The sequence below is a fragment of the Saccopteryx leptura genome, chromosome 2, assembly GCF_036850995.1.
Source record: "Saccopteryx leptura isolate mSacLep1 chromosome 2, mSacLep1_pri_phased_curated, whole genome shotgun sequence".
NCBI lineage: Eukaryota > Metazoa > Chordata > Mammalia > Chiroptera > Emballonuridae > Saccopteryx > Saccopteryx leptura.
The window spans coordinates 95,571,882-95,595,790 of NC_089504.1; the positions used below are offsets into that span (position 1 = coordinate 95,571,882).

Here is a 23,909-nt window from a genome sequence, read left to right on the forward strand (position 1 = left end):
TGGGACGGCAGGCGTCAAGCTGCCATTCCGGAAGCCCCCATCCCATCTGGCCGCTCTCCTCAACCACTTTACTAACTGTCTCTCGTTATTCTGACCCTCCACAATGGTCTTTTATGTTCATTCTGAAAACCTGCTCCCTGGGCTCAAGACAGAGCCTCCTGTCAATACTGGGTGATGACCTGGGGAGGCCCAGGACTTCGTGCACCCAGGGCAGCCTCCCGGAGGGAGGGAGGGAGGGAGGCTGTGCTGAAATGGGCGGGACTCTGGCACTATCCCTACCCTGGCTCCTTGCACCTTTGAGGCTCCCTGCAGGCCACCCTTACACATTTCAATTACAGGACCTGTCATCAGCAAGGCCTGGCCCTGCCTCCATGCGACTTAGATCCCACATCCAGGCAGACCAAAGAGGAAGGAGGCACCAAGTTCAGTACAACGCAGTTTTACTAAAAAGAAACTGCTAAGCTTCCTGACACAGCTCTAGCCACCAAAATTACACCTTACGTCTCCTCTCACTCTCAGTATGGAAAAAACAGCAATGTTTGTTTTGTAACTGAATACTACTGAAAAACAACTGGGGAGAACCGGGAACAAGGAGCTTCCAGGCAGAGAACAAAGCCCCGACACTCACACACTCACACTCTGACGGGAAGGAGCTCTATCATGAAAGGGAATGAGAAGAATCAGAGCTGCTGATTAATTTTAGAATTTGGAGACGAGCTGCCCAGCAGCCCTTTATTCTCTGCCCTTTCACTTAAGCTTTAGACATCTGTTAATCATGAAATGTTCTCAATTCGCAGGCGCCATGCTTCTGGCCCAAATGGGTTTCAGAAATGAGCAGCAGAGCGCTCAGACCATTGAATTCTGGGAACCACACCTTCCACCTCCGAACATCAAATAAATACTGCGCTGTTTCCTTTCCCAGCAAACAGTGAGTTCCCTTACAGACAATGTGCTACAATCCATGCTCTCCCTGCACATATAAAACCCACCATGGGAGGTGGCCATCCCACAGGGCTGTCAAGGGCTCTCCAGCTACAGCCCGAGGACAGGCCATGCGGCGGGACAAGACCGGCAAGGCTGGATGTTTCTCCACTTGCAATCAACCTTGAAAGTGTCCTTTTCAGAGCAGAATGCAGAGAGCTGCTGGCACAACTCCACGTACCAGCGGCAGAACAGGTCTGTCCTTATTTACCGATTTGCTTCTCTAGACGTGCTTGCTGCTCCTGCCATGTCTGGCCATCCTTTCTCTCTTCTTCCCAGGAGAGACTCTGTGTTCCCCTCTCCGGACCTTGGGAGAGCACAGCTGGCAGCGGGCGGCCTCTCACTGCTGCTAACCCTCTGCACGACTCCACTGTGTGTGATGACCCTGTCAAGCACCGTGAAATGAGATGAGAAAGCTGCCTTCTGTGAACCAACTGCTGCTGCGGAGCAGTGGTTCTCAACCACAGTGGCTCTGCCCCCACAAGACATGTGGCAATGTCAGAAGACATTTTTGGTTGCCCAAACCAGGAGTGTGGTGCGACCGGATCTCACAAACACCCGGGATGCTAACTATCCTACAGAGCACAGGGCAGCCCCTCCAGCAGATAACTACCCAGTCCCCCTGCCTCCCTCAAAACCCATCAAGGCTGCAGATCAAGAATGCTTTCCAGGCGTCCCCAAACTATGGCCCACGGGCCGCATGTGGGCCCCCTGAGGCCATTTATCCAGCCCCCACCGCACTTCCGGAAGGGGCACCTCTTTCATTGGTGGTCAGTGAGAGGAGCACTGTATGTTGCCGCCCTCCAACGGTCTGAGGGACAGTGAACTGGCCCCCTGTGTAAAAAGTTTGGGGACCCCCGCTTTAACCAGATGCTGAGGAGCTCCTACTATTTGGATACAGTACACTTCTTTTTTTGTCCCTGTGCCAGTCCTGACAGATTAAAAAACAAAAGATCAGCTAAATAATAAAATGTGACCAGTTCACATCAAATGAGAGATGGTGACCCTCTCATCAACAGAAATTACATTAAGACCATGAATGCTCACCGACATTTTCTCAAGTCATGTCTTTAACAGTCCTGTGACAAAGGGGTTTGTGACAGTTTTCAAACTGTGGACTCTGACCCATTAGTGTATTTTAAAATCCACTGGCTGCATCATAATGCACACTTTTTAAGAAGTATATAAACAGGAAGTAGAAAATGTAAGAGTAACACAGTTTCATGTAACATTTCTTGCCTCTCGGCTGTAGCTGAGAACCAGGCAGCCAGCAGCTAGTCCGTGCACTGCTGTGCAGACAAGGACCACGGGGCCCTGGAGGGTGGGCGAATGGTTTGTGGTCACCAGCTTTCTGGGGATCTGGGACCCACATCCAGTTTACTGTGAAGTCAACGCCTGGGCCAACACCAAGTGTGCGGCCTGGGTGTTCCATGTGATCAAAACATGTTAAGAGCCGCTTGTGTGCACACAAGCAGGTATGGTGTTTCTCCTCAGGGGGCCACCATGAGGGTGGCCCCCCTGAAGGAAGACGGGATGGAAGACAGCGGCATGACACCCATGCTTCCCACTGCAATCTAACCTGGGAGGTCTCTTTATTTCCACCAACCGCGTTTCCCAAGTACAATGAGAGGACAAACTGTAATGGCCTCTTCCCAGAAAATTAATTTTCTTGCTCAGCCTACCAGCTGAAACACCAAAGCAGACAGACCATGCTACCATGAGGACCTTCCTGACTGATGCTCACCATCTAAGTAAAACTAGACAGTGAGCTGCTATTTCTCAAGGTCCTAAAAATTCACTTAAGGTGTGCCTCCAATGCTGGGCACTCAGCTGTAGTCTGCAGAAACCAAGCCGCTTCAAGGTCAGCCACGGGTTCCTGGGAAGAAAGGTCACAGCATGCCCCGTGGGTTGTAAACATACCACCACTGGGCAGTGCTTTTCACAGCTTAAGAGACCTGCTACAGAGGCATAAAAATTCATTATTTAAAATGGGATTTCGGGAAATAACTTGTTCCAAGAATCAGTTGTCCAATATAGCTTAAAACTTTTATGGCTCTTTATGTGAGCCAATATGCTCAAAACCCAAAGACAAATATTTCTATGAACTAAGTTTTCCTTCAGCTCACTTTCCATCCTGGCTAAAGCAGACCGGCACGAGTGTGAGAGACGGCCGACTCCCACAGCGCTCCCTTCCAGGCGAAGGTGCGCAGACTTCCCCACCAGTGCCCCCCGGCTTTGCAGACGGTGGCGGTGGGAATGGGCAGCAGGGCTTAGGGTGGAATGCTTTCCTCTGCCCAGCTTCTCACTCCATTCGTCCTTGTGCAGTTCCTTTAGGGTCCTGAACACATGGTACCCCTTCCCCCAGAGCAGACCTGGGGGCTCATGCACACGTGTCGCTTGCGCACGGAGGACGGGGCCGTGAAACCTACCGTCTCAGACATGAAGAAAGCTGGCAGGCAGCATCAGAGTAGGCCCCATGCTCAGAAACCCTGACCACTGACCTGACATTCTGTGAACACAACTGAAAGAAACACAGATGCAACACAAGTAACACAATATTGCACTCCATAAAAGGAGTTATTAAAAATAAACATCCCAGTGGGACTGTACCCGTCCACCCACACAAAGAGGAGGAAGGAAGGAAGGGACAGGGCGGGTAATGGAAAAGAAGTGAAAGCAACCACTGAAGGGAGGAGGCCCTGGCTGGTGGCAGGACAGGCTTCTCCACAGCGGACACTTCTGGTGTGATGCGTGAGAACATCCCGCTCTGCGCACAAGAGCTCCGCATGACTGGGCAGTCGGGAGACTGGGCAGCAAAGACTCGGCTTAAAAGAGCTACAAAGTACCAGGCTCACCTTCTCAAAAAAAATGACTTAAAAATAAAATGACTTTAGCTCTCTCTCTCTCTCTCTCTCTGTTCCTTCTCTCTAAAATGAATAAATAAATTTAAAAAAAATGACTTTACACATATGTATGCTCTCAGGGAAAAAAGATCAGACCAAGACGAGTAAGGGCAGCCATTCTATACCTCTTGGAAATACGGGAAATGTACCGCCGTGCAAGTCATGGGCCCTCCCTGCTCTCTACGGCTGAAGCTTTTCTGCAGACATCTAATTTCACATGCTGGTCTCGGGGCCCGAGGCAGCCCCGAACCAGGCGCACAGCGCTGTAACTCACACTGCTGGCTGCCAGGAAATACCTCCAGCACACCGTCCCCAGGGATGTTCCACGCACAGCATCCCCGGCCCTCTTTCCAATGCTTGCTGTTTATTACATATTTTAAAGCCCTGTCAATGGAAGAGACTATCCTATTTGTTTAGGTCAAGGAGAAGCACCAAGAATAAAGTCAGAATCCTTAAAGACTTTTCCCACCAAAAAACAGTTCTTTCTTCCATGAAATGTTCTGTCACTTAAAATAAAGGCAGATGGTTATCCAACTAAATTCCTGCTAATTGGTGTCACAATAAATCACACTTAACTAATAAAGTTTCTAGAGAACACCCTGGTTGGCCAGAATCCTGTTGCTTTTCTGATTCTGAGTAACATTTCAAGGAAACGTCAGTTAGATGAGCTGTCAGCGTAACGAGCTACGTGCTGGGACAAGAGAGCCAGGGAAGGAGGCACAGTGCTGGAATCAAGTTCCAATGGGGCATGGCCTCTAGGCCTCCAAGGTCTGGCCCCTGCCCACCCCGCACAGGGGTCAACAAACTCGGATGGGGCAGAGCAAACCTGCCCACAGCTAGGAGTGTTGTGTATGTTTTGAAATAGTTTGAAGAAACAACAACAAAGAAGAATTATCTTGAGACATGATAATTTTATAAAATACAAGTCTCAGGGTCCATCAAGTTTTACTGGAGCATGAACACGTCTGTCCACTCACATGCTGTCTCCGTGGCAGCTTCCAGGCTACAACAGCACAGGGAAGAGTTGGGACAGAAGCCGTACAGCCTGAAATATTAACTACATGTTCCTTTACAGAAAAAGTTTGCTGACCCCTATCCTGGCACACGCCACGCTCACACATCTGCACTTGCTGTTGCCTCCGTATGGAAGTCAGCCCCGGGCCCCATGGCTCTGTACTGTCAGCTCCTTCTCATCCTCGGGTCCTAGAGCTCGAATGTCATCTTGTCTCCTCAGGGTGCCCCTTGGCGGTCAGGCCCACTGCTCCATCCCCAGTGCCTGGCAGGGTGCTGGTGAACTGCATGCAACCACTCTAGTTCCATAAAATGGAGCAAAGCCCCCGCAGGCCTATTTCCTGTCACCAGAGACCAAAGCTGAGGAGACCGCCCTGGCGGCAGGCATCACAGTGGAGCTTGTGAGACGTAAAACCACCAAATCAAACCTGTCAGGCTTTTCAAAGGTTTAAGAGGTTGTTTTGTATAACAACTCAGCTGAGCTGTAAGCTAAGAACATGGTATGTTTTATGCCAAAAGGAAGGGGGGCAAACAGCGCCACCACCTCACGGCTTCCGGGCAGAGTGACAGGTGCCGGGGCCTGCTTTGATCCTGCCGCTGTCATCTGTCCGCTGCCCGTCACAGGGGCCTGGCATTTCAGGGATCTTCAGCTCTGACTAACACTGAATCTCACGCCTATAAATGGAAACATCTTTAAACGCTAATGAAAAATAACTTGCTGCCATTTGGAAACACCAATAAACACAAATATGAGAGCTGATATAAACGGCAACAAGCACACATCTACACTCAGGTGGGGGAGAAGCTGGTGTGTCCACTCTGAAGCTTTTCAATGAACTTCTGAATTTATGGGGCTTCCAGTCTAATCACAGGCTGGCTTTTCTCCATTCAATCCATTTTAATGACTGTGAAATTAATTTTAATAGTACTTTATTTAACCCAGCATAACCAAAATATTATTTTGACACTTTAATCAATAAGAACTTATTGGTGAGCTATTTTGCTATTTTTCACACTATGCTGGCGGTGCCGTCAGACCCACTGCCCAGCTCGATTCAGCGTGGCCTCACTGGTGGCCGCATGTGCCACACGGCTGCCACGTCACACTGCGTAGTTTTTAACTTATTTTCAACCGAACACAAACCAAACTTACCTGCATTTTAGTTCTATAAAAAAGAGCTCTTCTCATTTTAACTGTGTCCTTGCTGTCTACTTCAGATAATTAAATACAGCAAATATTTATTATTTTATCTATATTAAAAATCCCTGGCACACATCTGCATTCTCTACAATAAGCTTAAAAATATTAAGAACCACACCATGTTGCTTTCCCACCAACACCCACGGCTGTTAGATTTCATTTTCATTTTCATTTCCACTGCACAGGGCTCCCTGTCTTTTCCTAACTGAATGCGACCGAGCAGTTTGGGCTCGTCCAAGCCAAGTGTCCTCACTGGGCAGGACGGCGCCACCACCCTGCACAGGATGGCCGCCCGAGTTTATGATTCAGAGGCACTCCACCCTGCCTGCTCATTCCTTTAAGAGACTTACGTTTATCCTTGTGATTTAAAAAGTATGAGGGGAGAACTTAGGAACTCAAGACACCCCAGCAATGAGCAGGTTCTGGGGCCCCCTGCTGGCGGGAGCAGCCCAGGGAGGCAGTTTCCCGGGGCTGGGGGCTCGCTCCTCAGCCGCAGACCCAGAGCACAGGGCAGGCTGATGGAAATGGCAGTTCCAACCCTGTGGGAAGCTACGGCCCACCACTCTTCACAACAGCAAGGGCCCCAATGTTTACTGATCTTACGGGGGTGGGGGTGAGTGGGCAGTGAGAAGTATCAACTCACAGTTGCCTCACTTCAGTTGTTCATTGGTTGCTTGTCGTATGTGCCTTGACCAGGCAAGCCCAGGGTTTCAAACCAGTGACCTCAGCATTCCAGGTCGACAGTCTTATCCACTGTGCCAGCACAGGCCAGGTGCGCCCAGTGTTTAATCTGTGAGGGCAGTCCTGTTTACCTCTGCGTCCTGCTGGGGGAGGTGGTATGTCCTCTCCAACCTTTGCAGAGTCCTGAGGTTCAGAGTCTTCTGCTCCAACAAGTGCTCCAGAAGCAAAACCAGCTGGTCTGGAAGAAGCTGAGGACAAAACCAAACAGCCAATAAAGATGCCATTCAGCTTATAAGAAATTAAACCCAATCATCCAGAGCAAAGACAGCAAATCCACGGTAACCTGGGTACTTCAACAGACGTCTGAAACACAGAAAGACTCTAGCCTTGACTTTGGTAAAACCTCAGGGTCTACACTGGATCCTCAGACACTGGTTTCTGGGGCCTGGCTAAGCCCTATGGCTTGGTATGTCAGTTCTACATTCAGAGCAAATCAAGACTGTTTATCTTTTTTCTTGCCTTTTTTTTTAGGTTGTACAATATGATGGTTTAATATAAATACACTGTGAAGTGATAAAAACTATACTAAGTGTCATAAAACTTTCTCATGGTTGACTAGATCCCTTTCCTTATGGCAAACATATGCCCAAAAATGTCATTTGACCTCGACAGAGATGCAAGAAACCATCTAATCTTAGGCATGGAACTTGAACAGAAATAAGCAGCTTTCAAACTTTCTTTCTTATCACTTTAAATTTGCACGTTTATACCAAGAAATAAAGAGCATGTGATTAAACAAGAACCATGTCTCACAAACCCTCCCTTATAAAAATTCTAAGTTTATTATTCCATTAAAAATTTTTAAGTGTTATAAATGCAATTACATACACATGGTCACTCACATTCCTAAGTTTTCAAACAGGACAGGTAAAAACTGGCATTACATAGTTAAGGGCAGAGAGAGGAAGAGAGGACGAAGTTTTAATATGATACAAAAATAGTGGCCCTGGCCGGTTGGCTCAGCGGTAGAGTGTTAGCCTGGCATGTGGAAGTCCAGGTTTGATTCCCAGCCAGGGCACACAGAGCCCATCTACTTCTCTACCCTTCCCCTTCTCCTTTCTCTCTGTCTCTTTCTTCCCCTCCTGCAGTCAAGGCTCTATTGGAGCAAAGTTGGCCTGGGCGCTGAGGATGGCTCCTTGGCCTCCACCCCAGGCACTAGAATGGTTGCAAAGGAGCAACACCCCAGATGGGTAGCACATTGCTCCTGGTGGGCATACAGGGTGGATCCTGTTAGGGTACATGCAGGAGTCTGTCACTCTGCCTCCCTGTTTCTCACTTCAAAAAAATAATTTTTTTTAAAAAAGTGAATATTTTATGAATAAACATTTGTGAAATCCAAGAACTTAAAATATGTCTTATGCATCATTGTACCATGGCCTGGTTCAGCCCCTGGAACAGACAGTGCTGTTAAGATGTATCTTGCAAGAACTAAAAAATATTTATTCTAAAATCAAGGTTTTAAAATTATTACCATGAATTCCACTACTCCCTACATTTAGCCTTTCTCTTTCCCTATATATGTCCAGAAAATCCCTATCAATGAGCCCAAATGGACAAGTCTGCACATCAATACTGAGCCAACAGAACATTGCTAAGGACACCTGGATTTTCATCCCTACTTTCTGTAATCCTCAAAGAAAAAATTTAAAATTACTGGCTTCTCTTCCTACTTCTTCACCTTCTGCTCCCAAGTATGCACTCCACCTACACCCCTTTCCTACAGTGCACATGGAGGGAACCAGGCGAACTGCACACCACCACCATGTCATTCCACAAGGACAGCACCCCTAGTGTGTCCTCACCGCGCCCTTTTAAATTCTGGTAGAACCCGCTCCCTGCAGAGACACATACACATCCTCTGATTCTTGGGCATTTTTATTTCACAACACCCCTCCGTGCACCTAAGACTCCGGTGGATCTCAGACTGACAGGAGAAACCAGGTGCCTTCAGCGAAAATAATAGAGGGTTAGTTACAGCTAACACTGACCTGTGGGGTTCTCCACAGGGACTCTAACAACTAACATGTAATCGCCTTTCATGCAAGTCATGTGCCTGTAAGACGCTTTAAAGATAACTACTACATAACTAGAAACAAAACTCCAGTTTTCCATTTTCTATAGTTTTAGACATGAGCCTACTTTTAAGATCTGAGAAGAACTCTGCTGTTTTATAAAACAGGACAAATCCAGGGCTCACCTCCCCAGTCACACCATGAGCCTGTCACTGTGAGTGGTCGGCGCTGCGCTGCACCTGGGGCTCAGATCGGGACTGCAGCAGTCTGTCCCGACGTGCCGTCTCATGTCCATCTCCCCCCATCCACCTTGCCCTGCAGCCTCCCTCACTGACTTTCCGTCCCTCAGTGCCAGGAGGGTTCTTTATTGGTAGAGGCCATGCCTTCAGCCTGGCCCCGAGTACATCCTTCAGTCCCCTAAGGTCAGTGCCTGACTGTCCTCCAGCCTCTCCACAGTGTGTGCCATTCCTACCCCATTAGGGTCTCTTCCAACCCCACCTATCCCTCCCTTTTTCAAGTGTGCTCCACGAGACCCCCACCCCGAAGGTGCCTGACCTGGGCACCCGTGGAACAGCTTACCTGTCTTCATAGGGGGTGGGGGCCGATAGGTCAGGGTGGTCACCTAGCCCTGCACGCCCACAGGCACCCTCAGAACTGGTAGCAGCCAAGCCCAGGGCAGCAACAGCTCCACGGTGGAGGCCACCCTGGACTCAGGAAGATGGCCTCTGGGAAGCGCCCAGCCTGACACAGGGCATGACACTGTCGGCTGGGAGTGGGCTCCTGCTTCACTAACTAACCACAGCAGAAACCAGCTTGGGCAATTTGCAGAATTACAGGGCAAGACAGAGTAGAGAGAAAAGCATCTCTCTATTATGTGCCCACACTTACAATGAGGCCTATTGTTAGAACTCACATTTGGGATCTGGTCTAAACTAGAGAGACCCACGGAGGAAAGAAACCCTTGAGGAAGAAGACAAGCTTGGTCCTCAACTTACCCTAACTGGGTTCAACTATTAAACGCAGCTCCAGTTTACAATGAAAGAATCACTAACAAGTGAACCTATCCAAACCCCTGGAGCCATACTTTCCCAGCTCTTGCAGCCTTTCTCTAAGCAGAAGGCTCGTGCATCTGCACACAGAAACAGAACAAAGGGATCCTTCCCTGCGCATCTCTGTCCTCTCCTAATTTTACCCAGTGGAAAAATACTTAAAAGCTAAGCCCCCTGACTAAAGACAAACAGCTGAGCTGGAACAGAAGGAGTCAAACCTTCACAGGTTCTCTTAAAATAAGTTTAACTAGAGAGAGGTAAAGAGCAGGTACGCACACAGCCCCCACCAGGCAGCCCTCCTGGGCACAGCGCAGGCGCTGATTGTTCGCGGGGGGGGGAACAAGGCGCAGGATCCCCCCCCCACGCCCCATGCAGGCGTGAGAACTGCCCTGCAATGCTGAGAGTGCTGCTTGGCCCACTGTCCTGAATGGGCTTGTATAAGTGACTCTCGCTCAGTTCACAACCTGTAGCCATCTGCCTTTCAACCCTAACTCTTCTAATTCAGCAGGGAAAACATAGTTTCTCAACAATGAAAAAATCAGTATCCAAATGCTATTTTATTTTAGTACAGACAATAAAACTGACTCCGTATCTTCCATTCACAAATAAGCATTAATTTTTACATGAGATTACAGACCTTGAAAAGAGGATATTAAAGCAAAAAATGTAGTAAGTAGCTCATTTTAATACAGTACATTTCTCTTTATAAAATAAACGTTTACTCCCTGGTAAAGTCACTCTACAACGAAAAAGTATCAACCAAAAGTTTGCAAAGCAACTGAGAGAGATATACTCCAAATGTGCTCCAGCAGAGCGCTGGGCAGCTGGCACAGTGGCGATGAGAAATGTTGTGTGGGTCATTCCACTCCCTTCAACATAGAAATCACATTAAATTTCACATGACTTCCAGGACAACTGTGTTCTAACGCAGCAGTCCTGAGAGACAAACATAACCTGCCGTATTAGGGAGTGATTAAGAAAACTCAAGTACATGTTATCAGAGCATTATCTCATCAGAAAGCAGCTTCGACAGAACCTGCCTTAACTTCTGAGGGTCTAATGGTGCTCACAGCCCCAGCTCAACAGTGACGGAAACAGAAGGCCCTTTCTTTTGCACAAACAAGGATTCATGACAGACTTATTTTTTTTCCATATGGAAACCAGTTTGGTACTTTAAAATGCATCTGCCTCGAAACTCAGACAAAATAGGCTATGGTGTGCCAAAGTCATGTGCGTACTTGAAATAGAGAATGTCACAACCCTGGAAAACTTACTCAACTACAACAAACAAAATGCTGAAGGAGGTCAGTCACTACAAATGCTATTTGTTAAAGATTTAGATGTCTGTATTCTTGCTCTACACATGGAGGATTCCATAGCAGCTAAATACCCAGACATTTACAAAGAAAAAGTCTGCCTGGTATTTTCCCTAGTCAACTTCAGAGCTGAGACAAGCCACACAACTGCAAACGGTTTTCAAAGTTTCTACACAGACTCTTGGAAAGAAAATATGGATTTTCCAAATCTACCCTCTCCCCATCATCAAGTAGTGCAAAGAAAACAAACCCTAACATTTCCAGGAGCCTCTTACTGCTGTCACAGGGGGCATCACTCACTCCGGGATCCCAGAAGGACCACCCATGCAACTGAGGCCTTGCACCATATCTCCAATGGCAGAATCAGAAAAGACCAGCTGGTCTCCTGCAGAAAAAGCCTCCGATGCATCTCTCCTTGCACAGGCAGGCCCCACACAAGGAGCTGGTGCACAGGAACCTCTGAGCCCCGCTGTCCGCACCCCTCCAAAAGCTAAGGAGGGCACGGCCCCACAAGGCCCAGCTGGCGCACAGCAGCCTCAGAGGAAGTCTCTGAAAGGCTCCCAGACAGGGAAGGAGCCTGAGACGAATGCAGCCACCGACCGACAGTGGCGTGAGTTCTATTATTACCCCATTATCACTCTGGGATCTGTGCCTAAATGAAGCGTGCTTCCTCCCTGATGCCATTTCCTTTTATCCTGGCTGGAGACTAAAAGCAGATCAATGGGGGCAATACACATGATGTCACTTCAACTTACAGTGACAGCCTCCCTCTCTTTTGGTCTGTCTGAAATACACAGAAAGATCAATTCTTCCCAAAAATGGTTAAAAAATGCTTAGGGAGCATTCTTCCTCCAGAAAAGCATTCTCTGCTATATTTGTCTATGTTTCTATGGCAGGAACTGTTTACAGTGAATAAAAACAGAAGAAGTGGGGGAGGGAGAAATCTCAAGTTCTCCTGTGTGCTGGAGACATGCTGGCTGAAATTCAACACAAGCGGGGTCCGAGCCAGGCTCGACACGGCTGACCTTTGAGAGTCACATGCAGAAGGTTTTCTGGTGTAGGGACACAACAAGAGACAGCAGTTCCTCCTTGCCCCTTGGATTAAGAAGGTAACCCCATAGTTACAAAATGTCTTCTTTTTTTTATGACTTCCCCCAAAATAACAAATTCCTTCTGACTCCCCCCAGAAAACACACCCAAATGTACTGCATTCCCTCAGGTGCCTCCTCAGTCCGCAGCTGTATACGGGCAAACAGTTGCCAAGCATCAGTTTTCTCATTAGGGGAAAAGAAACTCTGACTACAGGACACAAGACAGAACGTTAAACCAACTCACCTTTGAACCAAAACAGAGTAAGCAGAAATCTCTAAGTTGAATAAATTTTCAAATGATGATTTTTGAAAATGGGTAAAATAAAGGTATAATGATGAAATTCCTCAAATCAAGAGTTCTCCTATTTCACAACTCAACAAGCTACAGTCTTACAGGGATCAGAACGCTAGCAGTGTGGCTGACCTTCCCACCCTAACCCTGGCAAGGGCCATGGTGTTCACGTCAATGTTAGTACATAATCTTCTTTCATCTGTCACTTTCTCAATGGTAAACATTTTTAAGTGTCAAAAATGAACTATTTAATAATATGTACATTGGCAATTGTCTGCCCTAGAGGGGCTGTCAACTAGGATATCATAATACCATTAAGATATTTTTAATCTAAACTAGTAACTTGTATACAGAAAAACAGAATTAGTTTGAATTGCTACCAAAATCAATCTGAAAAAAAAAAAAACTTACAAAGAAAAACTATCCTTTACATGTGGAAGCAAAAACTTAACACATTTTAAAGAACTGCCAAATTTAAGTATAAAAGTTTATAGTTCACATTATTTAGGAACACAAAATTAATTTGCAAGCAATGAAAGTCACAAAATAATCAGAAATGAAAATAATTTTCTTCAAAATAATCAAGAGGCATATATATGTGTTCAGCAGAATCCATTATTTTTGATTATCATTCTTTTGGGAGTAGGGCTGAAGTCAAATTTGAGAAAGAAAATTCAAACAGAAGCAAATTATTTGTAGACTTCATCTTACATAGAAAAAATCATATTTACTGTATTTTTGGGAAACAATTCTAACAGCTATAGTTTTAAAAGACTACTGCACTTCTGAGCCAAGGTTTGGCCAGTGTTTCCAAAGGTGACACCACAGTGACTAAAACAGACACTACGTTAGCAAATAGTAGCTGAAATAATTTACTGGCATAAATTATTATCACATTTCCAGATTATACGGGTCAGATTTTCATGTGCTAACACTTCCCTTTTATGAAAGTACTACCCAAACTAGATGCAATTAGACACAAAGCATGTTCAACTAGATAAAATATCAATTGGATCTCATAACCATGTGCACACTAATGTTTATAATACATATTTTAGAAAATAAGTCTTTGTAAACCTTCAAACTGAGAATTCTGAAGTACTTTAAAGAGAAGCTTGGGATTTCTGTGTTTGTCTCCCCTTCCTAGGGACCTGCCAGGCCAGTCACCAAGGGGGTCACAGGGACACCATTCCCGATCTGAACTTATGGGTCCAAGAAAATCACTGCTCCTGAAGAAGAAACTACGAATTCCTAAGTGATCCTGCTGGGACAACAAAGGCATGCTCAATGCCGGGCTTGTTCAGGCTTTCTACAGAATCTGAAACATTTGGGAGTATCAGAAAATATTTTATACTTCCAACTTTTCTTGTACCTGCAGTTTCTTTTTTTTCCTATTAAATCTGTTTCTTTTCATTTCTTTATAATTAATGCTCTTACCTAAGTTAATTATATTATATCTAATAACTGATGTATTTATCCTGAGTAACTATATACATTTTACAAATCTGAGTTCCTAACTTTTAGTGGTATATTTTAACTCAAAATTCTAGTTACATACTAAGTTATGACCCCCTATCATACATTATATGACTATATCTTTATTATAAAAACTGTTAGCTGGTTTTGTCTGTCAAAATTTTGGCTATGATATATAACCACACAGTGGAATACTATGTAGCTATTAAAAAGAATGAGATAAAACTGTTTCTGTAATATGGTAATATAGCAAAAAAAGCTATTAAGTGAGAGACAAAGTTAAGAAGAAACTATAGAATGTGTCTAAATTTGTATAAATAGGCCCTGGCTGGTTGGCTCAGCGGTAGAGCGTCGGCCTGGCGTGCGGAGGACCCGGGTTCGATTCCCGGCCAGGGCACACAGGAGAAGCACCCATTTGCTTCTCCACCCCTCCACCGCGCCTTCCTCTCTGTCTCTCTCTTCCCCTCCCGCAGCCAAGGCTCCATTGGAGCAAAGATGGCCCGGGCGCTGGGGATGGCTCTGTGGCCTCTGCCTCAGGCGCTAGAGTGGCTCTGGTCGCAACATGAAGACGCCCAGGATGGGCAGAGCATCGCCCCCTGGCGGGCAGAGCGTCGCCCCCCTGGTGGGCGTGCCGGGTGGATCCCGGTCAGGCGCATGCGGGAGTCTGTCTGACTATCTCTCCCTGTTTCCAGCTTCAGAAAAATACAAAAAAAATAGAAAAAGAAAAAATAAATAAATTTGTATAAATAACTTCCTAGAGCTAGATATCAATTAATAACTCTTCTAGTCAATTTTTTGTGTGAATAAACTGCCTGGTCTTCCTCTTTTTTCCCTCCTTCTGCTTAAGCCAAACTATTTTTCTTAAATCATGCTAAAAATATTTCCCAAAAATTTACTCAATGGAGGGAAGATCTACATTATGAAGAAAATTCAGTGCTGTGATCTAAGCTAAGAACACTGAAATTGATAAATGATTAAGGCACCTGCTCTAAGGAGGTGCTGAGTGGAAACCAGGCCTCTAACAGTGCAGGCCCAGTGATTACAGGCAGGTCCCCTCAGTGCTCTGTACCAAGAGACCGAGCAGTGCCTCTCTGTTCCTAGTCATTAAAATAAAATTTGAAAATAACGTAGATCCCAACAGTTCTGATTCTAGTACTTTCTACAAAGAGACGACTGCTAATACCATTTAAATATAAGACATACGTTTTGTGTGATCAACACACAAATACTGGAGGAATTTAAAATGTTCCAAATGTTTTGCAAATATATATAAGGCAGTACATCAAACATTCGCATGCTCAGATTTTCATGTTGTCATTTACAATAGAAATGAACTAGCAAATGTTTTCAGAGTTCTTTTTCCAAGGGAAAAAATGGTAACTATAATTTCATCCAAACCCAGAATTTCTTCCTATTTTTGTCTAACTTTCTCTGTTATCCCCAGTGTCAAAATCAGATTGTTTGTATGAAATTACTTACTATAAATTTAACACTTTAGTAAATAACTATATCAACATTAGATTCGTCTTTATAACACAGCCCTATGCTCCTGTTGAAAAGTGATCTGTAGTACACACAAAATTAAGACGTCTGAGTACACAAATATGCAACCCTTAGGAATATTCACCTACAAACATGTTCCTCTGAATCACATGACTCGCAATGGGAAAGAAACCAAGCTCTCACTGAGAATGTGCTGCTCTTCAGTAGCAGTAGAAACAGAATTCTCTTAAGTTTAAGCAAATAACTGAGTTCAAACAAAACTATATTTTAACTTCTATAAAAGAATGTACATTTTTAGGGCAACTCATTAAAGAATGGAACCCAATCTTGCTCACTTCTTGTGCCACCACCTATAGCATACCTGGCACAAGTTTATAAAATTCAAATAAAGTACGTAATGCCCGTAAGGTCCAACCTAGAAAGATGGAGTCATACAGTAAAAACCACTGCAAGACGGCTGTCAATAAACACTTTCATGATTTAAATAAATCTATTGAAAGAAAATGTATATACTGACACATGAAAATTCAGACCAGAAGTGATCCTCACTTCACAACTAAAACAAATCCAAAAAAGTACACGCATACAAATATATAAACTTAAGTTTTCTTAAAACTCTGTGTAACAACAGATGAGGCAGATGATTATTTTAAAAACTAATGGTAACATAACTGAAGTGTCTTTTCAATAATGATCAACTGTAATCAATGAAATAATGGCTCTGCAATGGTTTTTAAAAGCTAATAAATTAAGATTGTACGAGTAGTAACAACTTATTCTGCTCTAAGTGCAAAAACTCAACAGTATCTCTACAAAAGATCTGTCCCTTTGCTTTCCATAATGTCCTTGTTTAAATTTGTCATTAAAGACTTAAGTTTTTTTTTTTTAATTAGCAACTAAAAATAAGGGAGCAAAAAAAAAAAAGCATTTAGATACTAATAAGAGTGGCAAGGTAAGACAAAGATAAGAAACAGAAGGAAGGAGAAACCAAGTCAACCACTCTGGCCCTCAGCTTATTAGACAAACGATTCAGACAGGGACACACACTCAACATATTTTTAAGCAGAGAACATAATTTATAAACAAATTTCATTCTCGGGTGTTCATTCTGATCTAAAATACTAACATTCCACTACTCCTAGTTCTCGTCCTTTCTTCTTCCTATGCCCACAGGCGAAACAACACAAAAAACTGGTCAGATTTTACTTCCTAATATTCTTTCCATATTTTCTACCAAATCCAAGCTACGTATAAATTTTAGCCACATGCCCATAATTTGTTGTGGTTTCTGTCATAAAATTGACAAAGAAACCTATCCTTAAATATCTGTATAGCTGATCATAACTAAAGAGAAACTGCAGGAGTCAAACTACATGAACTACTGCTGAAAGATAAAGAAAGAAAATAGCTTTTATTTAATAGGAATGAGTTGACGAGTACTGAACAATTTAGCGTCCAACGACTCAGGGTTCTGTCACAGAATGACTTAATGACCAGAAGCACAGTAGTCAGACTTCACTCAAACCCTGTACACTTGTGGATTCTAGTCCAGACGTTTTATATCCTGGATTAACGTTGAAAAGTCTTATGAGGAACAGAGCAAAAGATTAATTTAAAGGTCACTTCACAGAGATGTCTGTATTTCTGGAAAAGATATGGATTCAAGAACTTCAGGAAAAAGAAAAGCAGAAAACTAATTTCACATTCTTTTAGGGAATGTTTACTTAAGTTTTTAACTTCCTTTTTCTCCTTCCACCTCAATGCCAACTCACCTGACAGATGGGAAATAAAAGCTTTTAGTGGGCCAGAGTCCTGCATGAAAAAGTGGCTGTCTTGTGGATGCACACGTGTGAGAAGGTGAGAAAAACAGGTGGGTGGAAAACACAATAAAACCACATGGGCAGCAATGAGACTAGGTTTGTTTACCTCAAAGTTGCACGGTATATACAAATGGCTGAATAATTCATAAGTTGATGTACTTCCCATCATAATAGAAACTATTACCAACTAAATAAGTAGACTGAAATAGTGTTATAAAAATTTATTTAACGGCAAAACGTGCACTTGCTGAGAGTTTAGACACTATAATCATACTTTTACTGTGACCTCCTGCTTGGACTCGTGGCCCTGGAGCAGCTTGAAGCCGACCCGGGAGCAGGAAATCTGAAATGCGGCCTTGTTTGCTGCCATGGAAACATTTTCTCAAGTGAATTCAACTACTTGGAAGTCAATCAACAGAAGTAAATCTTCAAAGATCCAAAGAGATACTTTTTTAGCCATGAGTCTAAAAAAAAATCTTAAAAATAGCTAATCATGGATCTAAAATTCCAGTAGGTCTGAGACCTACCAATAGCTAAGATGTGCTTTGTAGTAGAGCAATCTAAAATCCCAATGCTTGGAGTTTTATTTAGTTATTCCTAATGTACTCCATAAAGAAACTTCATAAAAATGTAGTTAAGTTTTAGCATTCCTATTATTTTATATCTGCCTTTATGTACGTGTAAATGCTCATGTAAGGAAAATCCAGTTTTATTGGTATATGTTTTAACAGCACAGAACATTTGGAAACTACAGGAAGGTGTCTGAATTTCTAAGTTTTCTGACTCCTTATTAAACATAAATAGAAAATAAGCATTCTATGGAAAACCAAACTTCCCTCCCCTCAACATTCCAGCTTAATTTATCTGTATACATTAACTTGGAATTGATCTTTAAAAAAGAGAGAGCAATGAAACATAGTTTTTCTTTATTTAGGTTTTTTAAAGAAATTTTTCTTATATATTAAAACTAAAGACCCTTTTTTGAAATGATGTTTAACTCTTCACATCTTAACGATTTCTGCTACTTTGCTTTTAACATATCCAAGTTACAGCATACCAATTACATATAATCTACACATGCTATCACAAAACGAAGCTTTATTTATTTAAAACAAATTACCTTGAATAACCAGCAATCACAGGTCCCTACAAAAGGAAAGGCGGACACTCAGATCTTTAAAATTACTAATCCCAACCACACAGGCTGAGAACCACTGTTCTGCGGATTTCATAGTGCAGGGTTCCATTTCAGACCTTGACAGATAATACATAGTTGAGGCAGAAATAAAAAATGAACAGGCTGCTCCCTCTGGGGCAAGCCACACAGACTTCTCAAAGTTTAATATGAAGCTTCCTTAATTGTCTGTGGTTAGCTGTCCAGCATCAGGTCCACGTTTCCATCTAAGAATGTCTGCCAGGAACTGAGACCAGAGACCAGACACCCTCCCGGTGAGCACACACCTCTTGACAGAAGAGGAGAGAGAACTGCTCCCCAGCCAATCAAGTTAACCTGCAGAACATTCCTAAGGAAGGCTCCGGCCAAACACAGTCCTGTTTGTTACTCTTTCCCTGTTGCGTTTGTCCTTTAAAAGGAACTTTTTTGAGCGCATTAAAGCACGTACTTGTTTGCCTGGTCCTTTTCCTTGAAAGTTTGGTAAACACAACGCAAAAAACTTAATTCCGACACCCACTTAACAAGTACAAAAGCATGAAAACAAAGGCAACGACCCGTCAGAAGCATAGTTTTCTTTACATAGGTTTTCGGGCATTGTTAGAGGCAACTCGAACTCCTATTCTCACCAAGCACTCCCCCCATCACAGCGGGAGCGCCGGGGCCGCAGTCGGGGCAGCTGGCTGTGCGCAACTGCGGGCAGCGTGATGGAGCGGGACGAGCTCGAGCTCGGGAACCAAACCTGGCTCTTCTCCCACAAAGGGCAGGTGGTGGAAGGGCCAAGGCTAAGAGGAGGAAATGGAGAAGGGATCCTGGTAGACGGAGAAGAAACCACCCTCGTCTCTTAAGTAACACCAGCTGGTGGCCCGAGCTTCCGCAGCTGTTAGGCCGGCTGCGGCGGGCAGGCCCAACCCGCAGGAGGAAACCGCCTTACTTACTGAGGCTCCCGCCGGGGCGCGGACCAGAGCTCCGAATTCCCGGGAGCGTCCCGGGTCGCAGGCTGCTCAGTCCCGCAGCAGCCTGCGCCCCGCCTCCGCCAGCCGCTGGGCCAATCCGCACAGAGGCCACTGTGCGCCGCGCCCCGCCCGCATGGCTAGGCGGGGCGCTTTCCCACAGCGCAGCGCCCCTTCCCAGCCACACCCTTGGCCCCCACCCCGCCCCGCCAGTCGCTCCCGCCCAGCGATTACTTTAATTAGAAGTTTTCGTCTCAGCAGTTGAACAATGTAAGAACCAGTCCCAACACAGCCTGCAATTCAAATGGCTTTGAGAACAAAGCCAATCATACCTCTAGCAATTTTTCCTCTAATTTACAAAATGTGAAGACTCTCTCACTGCACATCGTACTAGAAATTTTTTTAAAAGTTTAACCTCTAGGGTACATGCCATTTCACAAGATATTAGGGATTTCTGTGCAAAAAACCACACACACACACACACACACACACACACACACACACACACACACACCGCCAGACCATGCTGGCTACACCACACACACACACACACACACACACACACACACACACCCATGCTGGCTACACCACACACACACACACACCACCACCACCACCACCACCACCCCCCCCCCCCCCCCCCCCGCCAGACCATGCTGGCTACAATTAACCAAGAAAAATCATTGTTTAAAAAATAAAAAGAATATTAAACTTGGAAATGGGGTTCCTCTTGCAGAACAAAGTTCCTGGGTCACCTGGTGGAAATGAGCAAGATGTACAGAGATGTGGGAGAGCTATCTTCTTACAGTTTATAGACTTTGTGAATAAAAGGAAAACTACCCAGGAAACTACCTTTTACTGTCTTTCTAGTAAACAATCTGTATAATTCTTAAGTAGTACTGGTGCAGGTTGCTACCGTTCACACTATCAGTTGAATGGCTACTTGCAGGTCCCAAGGGAAACATAACAAACATCAGGATTCAGTTTCCTGGGTTCAAGGGCAGCTTTAATGACTAATGACTCCCATCTTCACCAGAAAAACAACCAGAACATTCCAACAGCACACCCGAGGCTAGTCTTGTTTCCAATCTCAAAGCAATCCCAGTAAATAAAGGTTACAAGATTCCAACAACAAAATCAGAAACTGCAACTATCAACTACAGTACTATTTCAAAGATTATGCAGAAATTTATCTAATGGGAAAAAGTGAGAATCCTCAGGAAGAGAAGTAATCAGTCCTGTTTCCCTTAGAAAAATATAATAGTCCACTCACAGTTCTGAGTATTAAATTCTTTGAGTTTTAAATGTAGAGTGCAATTTTCAGGATGAGTAAAATTATAACTATAAATATGTAAAGCCAACAAAACACCAAAAAAAAAAAAAAAGCCTTTTTATACTTTATTTTCTAGTGTTGGTTTGATCTTTAAAAAGCAACTGTATCCATTTTAGAAGAATTACTGATCAACTTAGTTTATGTGAAAGATTAAAAAAAATAGGCAATTAACTATGAAATGGAATAGAAAATTAAAAAACTACAAAAATGCTGCATAAAATAGGCTGTATGATTCATATAACTTCCCTTTTCACTATTTTTTCAAAAACACATTTTACCTTTTTCAAAATTTCAGAACAGCAGTTTTCAGTCCTACTTTTACTAGGATATGCTCTAAAAGTTTTTCATTTTTAAAAGAAGGGAATCTTAACTGTTCAAATTATAGAAACTAATTTAGTGCCTTGTTTTATCAGAAAATGCTATTTTTGCTTAGCAGCTAAAGTTGCCTCTCTAAATATTAAAGGACAAATATTTGAACACAATTTAGTTTCTCTGTAGTAACCATTTTAAAAGCTAATCTTTTTTAACATGAAAATCAACTAATTTCAAGTTAAAACAAGCAGAAAGAAACAAAATCAAATGCAAACATTTCCAAATGCTAATATGTCTATCTTGCTTAACTTTAATGCCCTGAAAATAAGATAGCATTCTTAAAATGCTTAAATTAAGAAAACGTGGGAAGTAAAACTATGAAAGGATTCCCAAATACTTGTTCTGAAAGACGAAATAAACAAGATAAGTGAGAACACAGGGAGAAAGCTCCTCAAAGAAACTATAATGTTCCCCAAGAAACGTATTATTCCAAAATTCCCCAGACTTAAAATCGAAACTTTTAAATGGCTTTGAAGTCTTAGCTAAGTTAATCTCTATGTACAAGACAGGACAATTCCCTTAACATTTATACCCTTAATGCATGTTTTCAAATATATAAGAACATGAAAATCATTCGATATAATTCTTTAAAAAATTCTTCAGTTTGAAAAATTCATGATATCTACCTTCAGATAATAAACATTATAATAAACATAATAAATATTCTGCAATGAGAGAGAAACAAAAATAAAAGAAATTTTACAAAATGTACCAAAATGTTCTTGTAAAAGTAAACAGCTAACAGCCTGGAGCACTGGTCGAGTTATCAGTCTTATCGCTAACACAAGCTTATTTTAGCATATTTACTTTTAAAAGTAAAAAGCCATTAAGCTGTTAGTCAAAACTGCAATTCTGCTTTAAAATCGAAAGGTAGAGAATGAGAATTAAGATAAAACCACATACTATCCTGAGACTATCTCCACTTAAGATAAAAAATTGTCACCAACATCTCCGACATCATCTCTCATTGATCCCAATTCTATATAGTATTTGTTCACGCTATTTTTATAATGGCCATTTCCCCTTTTGGAAGTCAAATCAGGGGCACTGCACATAAAATGATCATTATTTTTGAAAGAAGCTGTATCGAAGAAACATTTCCCGGCGTTTTTCTAAGCAGAGCACGGTCCTCTGGAGCTGGGTTGGAGTCCCCTGCGCATCCAACTCTTAAAGCAGGGGCGATGACACCTTTCCAAGGCTTTTCTAAGTCAAGTCCCCAAACGACACTATCAATTTTGCAGGGCTCGCTGGGCGATGCTGCTCTAAATCTACATGTCACTTAAGTTTAATGATGGGGAGGGCTACACTGACAGCTGTCCCCGGAGCACGTTTTACTTTGAAAGCAAGAATGACCCAAATTAGAAATATGTATTAAAAAACAAAAGGAGGAAAAAATAAAAGTACCTAGCTCTTAGTGGAGCTACAGCTGTTGTGCGGCAATCTTTGACGCCAGCACTTCTCTCCGGTTCCGAGGCCGAGGTCCTGGGTGGGTGTTCGGGAACCCTCGACATTAGGAAAACAAGCCCTTGTCACCCGAAGCACAAAGCCACCAGCGTCCACCAGGAAGGCGTAGTGGGTCCCCTCACGAAAGAATGGGGACGCGAGGGATTTAGGGAATCTCCTGTCTGTCCAAGTCGGGAGTAACCTAATACAAGAAAGTTTTAACCAAGCAAGTCATGTCAGCCCTGAGGCCCCACAGGCCGTGGTCGGTCCTCCACACCCTGGAACCTCACTGAAGCCAGCCTCTAGGAGGCCCTGGCTAAAGTCCTTTGTCGCACCAGGGTCCGAGGCAGCCTTGCAGTCCAAGCATCCGCCAACCTGGCAGCGGGGTCAGGGGCTGGAGGTAGGAAGGTGGGCGGGGACGCGGGGCTGAAAGTGGAGAACCAAAGGGGCGGAGCCTGGGTCCCGCCCCGCGTCCTCGCTGTTGTCTAGGCAGCTGAGGCCCACTCCTCGCACCCTGCGCAGCACCGCCTTGGTGAGACCAGACATCCTGGCCTCCAAACACAAACAGCAAGCACTAGCTAGGGCGCCTTCATCTGGAGTCACCTAGAACCCTGGCTAATCCTGCCGGGCTACTCATCTAGTTGGTGACCTTGGCACAAGCTCTGCGACTTCCATTCTCTCACAGGGAAAAATTGGACCCAACTCTCATGGGTGTCAGGAAACACCACTGGCGCTCCTTTTGTCTGAACAGACCCTGCTCTGCTCCTGGAAGTGAATTTACAATGGCCCGCCCTCCTTAAAGACTAATGTGCACACTAAGGGCGAAGAATGCAACCGGAGATCCTACCCAACTACCCACCAAATGCAAACCAGGTGCCAAAGAAGCTCTTCCTTCTCCTTACTCCCTGATTTCCAGCGCCCCCCTTTGGTGCAGGTCCTCTCCAGGTCTGCATTCTTCAAGGCCCAGGATTATAAACCCACTCTGTCCACCACCCTCAGGCCAAACGAATTTCATTAAAGCACAGCTCTGATCCCTGTCCTCTGACCGAATCAATGACGTGTCTTGCCTCAATGTGTATGGCTCAATATGCTCATTTCCAGTTTTCAATCCTCTCTTCAATGGTCAACCCAACTTTTCCTGCCAACTGATGTGAATTGCTAATACCAGTCCCTCTGCCTGAAATGCACCCCCTGCAACCCCACCCTTCCACCACTTTTCAAGAGATACCTTTTTAGAGAAC

General features: G+C 44.1%; 1 protein-coding gene across 7 annotated transcripts in view; it reads right to left on the reverse strand.

The window, feature by feature from the left end:
* The window catches only part of AOPEP (aminopeptidase O (putative)), a 385,199-nt gene that overhangs the window by 23,076 nt on the left and 338,214 nt on the right, over positions 1 to 23,909 (reverse strand). For 4 of the 7 annotated variants that reach the window (XR_010749226.1, XM_066368340.1, XM_066368343.1 and 1 more), the window contains one exon: positions 6,909 to 7,025. Coding sequence is in view for 3 of the 7 variants with exons in the window: in XM_066368340.1 (XP_066224437.1) it covers positions 6,909 to 7,025 (117 nt within the window). In the remaining 4 variants the exon portion in view is untranslated. Of the gene's footprint in view, positions 1 to 1,192; positions 1,367 to 6,908; positions 7,026 to 23,909 lie in introns of those variants that run through there. The other 3 variants (XR_010749227.1, XR_010749230.1, XR_010749229.1) reach the window with 3 other exon arrangements.